Below are 6916 nucleotides of genomic sequence, written 5' to 3'. Positions count from 1 at the left end.
GCCCAAGGCGCTCCCAGTGAGGGTTACAAGATTGAAATTTTCTTTTTTCAAAAAAGAAATGGATCTATCAGGCAAGTCATGGATCTTCCATCTAAAAAAGAAATGGAAAGAAAGAAAACGGCCAGTTCAGACATAACAATAACACAAGAAGCCTGCTTAACGCATGTCTGGTGACGAAAGCATGTGCCACATATATAATTGGCCTGGGAGATGGTGTGTTGCTTCTTCTTTTCATGTATTTCAGAGAGACAGACTGGAATCATATGCTAGGCACAGCAGTAAGATGTACCGTCTCGTAGGACATACATACATCAGTACTGGGTACACTTCTTTATTGGCAAAACGAGAACTGGATACAGCTTGTTTAACCTTAGCACCCAGAAAAACAAAAGGATGTAGACAAAAAAGCTTTGACGGGGAAAAAATTATGCACTCAAAATGGACCTCAGACCGTTTCTAACGTGCGGTGGTACCACACATTCGTAACGATTATTCACCAAATGCTGAAGAGGTGTAATTTAGATCTGTTGTTTTTCTGCATGGTAGGAGATCAGAAGTTATGATGGCTATGCAAAGAATCTACATGTTCAAAACGGAGACTTGATGGGGTCTCGCTGCAGCGCCTTCTTCACCAGCTCGGTTTGCTCCTGCACATGGACAGTATAGAAACCTGTAGCTGTGGCTGCAGATGGGGCCCTTCCGACATACTTGATATCATCTATGCTGCCACGACCGAGCGCCCTCATCGCGGTCAGCAGGCGAGGATTGATGTAGGTATACGCCCCCATGTTCATCGGTTCTTCTTGGCACCAAACAATCTCGGCATCTGCAAAACAGAAACACGCAGACAGTATATACTTTTAGTGCTGCTAGGCTTCATCATCTTTTTGGTGGGCAAACAATATGAGGTATTCTCATACCCACAAGTGTACTGGATCAACAAAAATGTGTTGTTTTTTCCAAACTAGAAATAGGTATCCTGGTTAATAAAATGCATAGTCCTCCACTACTAGAACGATCACTTCCTATTGTTCTGTACCCCATTTCAAATAAAATTGGCATGTAAAATAGAAGAGTTTCTCTCCCTACATGCAAGCCTTGTATGTTTTCACGAAGAGAAAAAGGACTACTCGATATAGCGACGCAATGGAAATATTTGAGCAAGGTATTTTTTGCCACGTACTTGGATATCTCTTCAGCTCACGCTGAATGAGGTCGTAGGGGAATGGACAGAGCTGCTCAACTCTACATATCGCAACATCATTGGAATCCGACTTATTTCTTTCTTCATCCAATTCATAGTACACCTAGATCATAACAAAGTTAGTTATAAAATAAGTAGGTGAAGAAGCTAAGTTTGCAACTTTGTTGGACGTATAGCTTCCAGCAAGTATAACATAACCTACCTTTCCAGAACAAAGAACTAGACGTCTGATTCCTTCCTCAAGGTCCTTATGGTCATTCCGGTCTTTTATTAGACGCTTGAAGCGTGTCCCTTGCTTATCAAATCCAGGGTGACCAGCAAGATCATCGAATTCAGATAGACTGGATTTGCAGTCCTTGTGACGAAGGAGATTCTTTGGAGACATCACAATTAAAGGCTTTCTGAAATCCCGGTGTATCTGCAAACAGAGGAAGATACAGGTTAACGCATCGAAAGATGGTTATGAAGGGCAGGAGGAAGGCGTGGGGGTAGGGAGGTTGTATTATTATATTCACCTGGCGACGCAGCACATGGAAATAGTTTGCAGGAGTTGTCACATTCACGACCTGCCAGTTACACTCCTGGATTTGCTTCCTCAGTGTTGGATCCATCTCAGGTATAACATAGGGGTTATCGTCACTCATCTGCAATAATGGACAATCTTAAAAAGGAATATAGCTAAACCAAAAGGTAGCAGCATTTAAGATCTCCATGACCCAGGCCTAGGAAAGAAACTTCATAGTTGCAGAATTTGTTGGTTCTGCAGGTTTCTATTTATATTAACAAAATATGCAATTTAACATATCTGGTAAGTATTTCAATGAACTATACTTCAAAATGCTTCACCGATGCTACATGGATTTTGGCTCCCACGTGTTGTGAAGTACAGCCCATAAATTGCATGATACAGAAGTCCAACCAAGAATCAAGTCTGGTATAGTTGCAACTTTCTAGTCAGAACTCAGAAGTACAGGAAGCACAATACAAATGTTGCACAATTAACATGCATAATAAGCAAGAAAGTGGGGGGGGGGGAATACATTTTGCCAGTAAATGGGGAATATTTATATGAATAATGCGGTTATGGTTATGGCAGTTCCAGCACTGTGCGTGTATATCATAATAAAATTGTGTAAGAGCTACTTTACAGCAAGTGCTCTCCTCATATGTTCCTTTTATGTGCATATATATACAGGTACTTTAAACGGAAAAGATACTTATGTCGACATCTTTGCAACCTGGGCAAAATGATACCTGAAGGAAGCGCTCCATTCTCGCACTAGAATGTTCAGGCCCTTGACCGTCATATCCATGAGGAAGGCAGACAACAAGCCCGGTCTGGCGGAGCCATTTTGCCTCTCCGCTACTAATGAACTGATCAAATATCACTTGAGCCCCATTTGAAAAATCACCAAACTGTGCTTCCCATAAAACCAGTGAGTTTGGGTTCTCCATTGAATAACCCAACTCAAAGCCCAGAACAGCAAATTCTGACAGGGAACTGTTCAAATTATAGCACACATCAGGTGATGGTAAACCAGATCAATTAAGAAAGGGAAACACATCAGGAGATAACATCAGTATATATATTTAAAATAATGTTTAAATAATTATTTAAATGACAAGCTTATATTCAGATGACAAGGTTATGACTTCGTAAAGTGCACCCCAAGTAGTCTCTACCTAAAATTACTAATTTAGTCAGTTAAGAGAATATAACAATTTGTTAAGAATTTCCTCTTCTTTTTCTCGCTTCAGATTTTCTTAACAGTTCCAAACAATTATGAGCATGTAGAAATCAACCTTCTAAACCAACTTTGTTTTGGGTCTACCAATTATTCCAGGATAGTGTTTATTTAGTTATTTTTATTTCTAGATCATCCCAGAACATATAATGCTACGAAATTAAACAACATGTATTTAGCCATGACTCCATCCCTGAGCAACATGTCTGCTACACATGCCATGTGTGCTGCTCAATTCAACGGGTACAAACCTTGTTGCATATCTCAGCTGCTAAAAGATCATGACAATGTATCAGCAAAAAACGCCAATTATTTGGCTAAGGACGAATGTCTGAAACCTTAGCAAGCTAAATTGCATCTTCAGTAATACTGGCCCCAATTTGTTTATGTTCTAACCATTCTCCTTAGGGTATTGTCAATTCTCCATTCCAGAGTTGACAATAATGAGCATAATTGGTCAGTCATGTGTCCACTGTCAAATACTGATGGATCAAGCCAGCCTTAAGCTTTCTCTTATGTATATGGATATAAAATCACTCACTATGTACAACATAAAGCCAACATTATAACTAAACTAGCTGATACAGTTTTCAGTCTATCTGCTTATGGTGATTTCATGTTTTATTATATATAAGAAATCTAACTGAAGTAACCCATGTGCACCCCTAACTGGAACAAGTTAGCAGACTACAATTCTTACCTGTTGCTTACAGTAAATAGTTCCTCATTCTGGTTCATGACAAGATTATCAAGTGGGCAGTACTGCTCTCCAGTTTCTTGGTCATGGATAACAGAATGGCGGTGGCTGAATGTACCTCTCTCAACATCCTGGCCACTTAACCTGACATGGTTCCCCTCAATTATAAGAGTTGCAAAAGCAAGTGCTTCACCCACTGCCCAGTCAATGCCTTCCCCAGTCTCAATCATTTGGCGACGCAGATCAAAAATCTTCTTGACAGCCCTGTGAGGTTTGAAAGTTTCTGGAAGTGTTGTCATGGCTTCACCAACACGTTTTAGAATCTCTGGCTTGACACTGCATTGTTGCAAATGCATTACATCAAATACACTAACACAAAATGTGGAGGGAAACACAGAACTGGAAGGAAAGAATCATTTACCCGGTGTTTCGGATACGTGAAATCTGTTCTGGGGACTTAAACCCAGTCCAGTAAGCTGAAAGCCAGTCCCTCTTGTTGGGGATATCGTCTTTGCTCTTTTTGAATTCCTCATTCAGTATGGTGCTGACCTTCTTGTGTATCTTGTCAATATCTTCCTTGGAGATCTTCCCTGATTCTAACAGCTGGTTTTGATATATCTCAAGCGCACTTGGGTGGTTCCTAATCACCTGATTCAGATAGAAATATATATCTTAAGTTGCTTGTATAATAAGTATAATAATATCGCTATTTTATTATGCAGAATCAGTTTTATTGCTGATTCATGGCAATCTTTCTACTTCTGTTTACCAATAGATAAGTAAAATACTTAAGGCTCACAGTTATGTCTAATAAATGATAATTAGCCAGAGTTCCAACGATGATGCTTACTCAGAAAGTAAGGAATGATCAGGACTGAAATTAAGAATGAAAAATGCATATAGAATTGTGTGCCAGATCATAATCATAATGGTGTTTTCCTTTTTTCTTTCCTTTGGGAGCGGGGTGTGGGTGTGGACAGTACCTTGTACATTTTAGGCTGGGTGAAGGAGGGCTCGTCAATCTCATTATGCCCAAATCGACGGTAGCATACAATATCCACCACTACATCAGAATGAAATGTTTGCCTCCACTCCGCAGCAAGCTCACAAGTATGAACCACAGCCTCCAAGTCGTCACCGTTGACATGGAAAATTGGAGCATCCAATGCTTTGGCTACATCTGTACAATACTGTGAAGACCTCCCTGACATCGGATCAGTAGTGAACGCAACCTGATTATTGACCACAAGATGAATTGTTCCACCGGTGGTGTAGTTTGGAAGTGCACTCAGATGCAGGGTCTCATACACAACACCTTGCCCTGAGAAGCTTCCATCACCATGCAATAGCACCCCTAGATTCTTGGTCCTGTCAAGATCATTAGAATAGTACTGCTTTGCTCTGGTCTTCCCAGCAACAACAGGATCGACTGCTTCCAAGTGACTTGGATTTGCAACCAACGATAGATGGATATGTTTCCCACCTCTGGTAGGCCTATCATATGAAGTTCCTAGATGGTACTTGACATCGCCTGTCCCTGTATACAAACCCTCCCCCTCATTGACAGGCTTGGTACCACCACTAAACTCGCTGAAGATCTGTCGCAAGGGCTTACGTACGACGTTTCCCAAGACATTGAGCCTGCCTCTGTGTGGCATCCCAATGACAATACTCTCTACACCAAGATCAGCTGCCCTGTCAAACATCTCCTTCATACCAGGAATCAGTGTCTCGGCACCTTCTAGGCCAAATCGCTTTGCGGTGGTCCACTTCTGTGCCAAGAAATTCTCAAACTGGGTACTCCAGATGAGCCTATCGAGCATGACCTGGCGACGATCATAGGTGTACTCCCTTGGGTTAACTGTCTCGATCCTCTCCCTCAGCCAGTTGCACTTTTCGCGGTCAGGTATGTGCATGTACTCGTAACCAATGGTGCCACAGTAGGCCTGCTCCAGGCGTCCCAACACAGAACGAAGTGTCTGCACAGGCCGATTCTCGGACAAGAACCCAGCCATCCTCCACACCCCGAGGAAGAACTCCCGATCCAAATCAGACTCAGAGAACCCGTAGAACGCCGGGTCCAGGACATCCGGAACCGGGCGCTGCTCCAGCCCAAGAGGATCGAGCTTGGCCTTCATGTGGCCGCTCACCTGGTAGGCGCGCACGAGCAGCAGCAGCCTCATGCTCTCCTGGATCGTCTGGCCGGATATGCCGGGGGACGTGGCGGCCTGCCCGACAAAGTTCCGGAAGAAGTTGTCCCAGGACTCGTCGACGGAGGTCGGGTCCGCCTCCCACGCCCGCTGCAGCTCCTCGAGGTACACGCTGCTGGTGCCATCGAGGAAGCTGTCGGTGAGGCGCGAGAGCGGCACGGCGCGGGGCTCAGGCGCCGCGTACCGCCGGGGGAGCGTCGAGTGGAAGTACCGCGGCGCGGGGCCGGCGAACGGGCTCGCCGGAGCGCGCGACAGGCTCCTCCGCAGCGCCACCCGGGCTAAGCCCGACGCGGCCCGGAACAACCCCATTTTCAGATCGAATTTCCTCTCCCGACGCCAAATCTAGACGCGGAAAACTGGACGGGTTGGGGTACGGATCCAAGAGAAACAGAGAATTAGATCATCAGGAGAAAAGATCGGAGGAATCCAAACAAGTTAGGGTTCGTTACCTAGAAAAGAAATCGTCCCGATTCTTCGGTGGAAGAATGCCTGGAGCGGGTTCCACCCACGACGCCGCCGCGAGGGGAAGAGGGAAAAGATGGACGTGGATAAAAGGGGAGGATGGGGATATATTCGATATTTTTCTTGGATGTTTTCGCGAACAAGGCGTTGATGTATAGAGAATACTATTTTGGGTCCTTCCGGTGCTAATTGTTCATCATACTTCTCTTACGTGGACTAGTAAACCAAATGAAGAGGACAGAAGGCGAAGGAGGTGGGGGATACCGGCTTCAAGCTATGGTATGCGAGGACGGCTGCAAACAGAAATGGCGTAGGCATCTTGATCAACAAGAGCCTCAAGTATGGAGTGGTAGACGTCAAGAGACGTGGGAACCGGATTATCCTGGTCAAGCTGGTAGTTGAGGATTTAGTTCTCAATGTTATCAACGTGTATGCCCCGCAAGTAGGCCACAATGAGAACACCAAGAGGGAGTTCTGGGAAGGCCTCGAAGACATGGTTAGGAGTGTACCGATTGATGAGAAGCTCTTCGTAGGAGGAGACCTCAATGGCCACGTGGGTACATCTAACACAGGTTTTGAAGGGGCGCATGCGGGCTTT

General features: G+C 44.4%; 1 protein-coding gene across 1 annotated transcript; it reads right to left on the bottom strand.

Annotated features, from left to right (window-relative positions):
• Positions 1 to 254: 254 nt before the first annotated feature.
• LOC119364110 (2-oxoglutarate dehydrogenase, mitochondrial-like) lies at positions 255 to 6452 on the bottom strand. Its single transcript, XM_037629521.1, has 9 exons — positions 6306 to 6452; positions 4630 to 6212; positions 4068 to 4294; positions 3650 to 3982; positions 2459 to 2705; positions 1720 to 1848; positions 1407 to 1622; positions 1184 to 1307; positions 255 to 826 (listed from the first exon to the last, which is right to left on the bottom strand). Exons 2-9 carry the CDS (start codon positions 6163 to 6165, stop codon positions 588 to 590), a joined length of 3051 nt encoding a protein of 1016 aa, XP_037485418.1. The 5' UTR covers positions 6166 to 6212; positions 6306 to 6452; the 3' UTR covers positions 255 to 587.
• Positions 6453 to 6916: the final 464 nt, after the last annotated feature.

The sequence above is a fragment of the Triticum dicoccoides genome, chromosome 2B (assembly GCF_002162155.2).
Source record: "Triticum dicoccoides isolate Atlit2015 ecotype Zavitan chromosome 2B, WEW_v2.0, whole genome shotgun sequence".
NCBI lineage: Eukaryota > Viridiplantae > Streptophyta > Magnoliopsida > Poales > Poaceae > Triticum > Triticum dicoccoides.
Note: the sequence above shows the minus strand (reverse complement) of the source record. Positions and strands in the feature narration are given on the sequence as shown.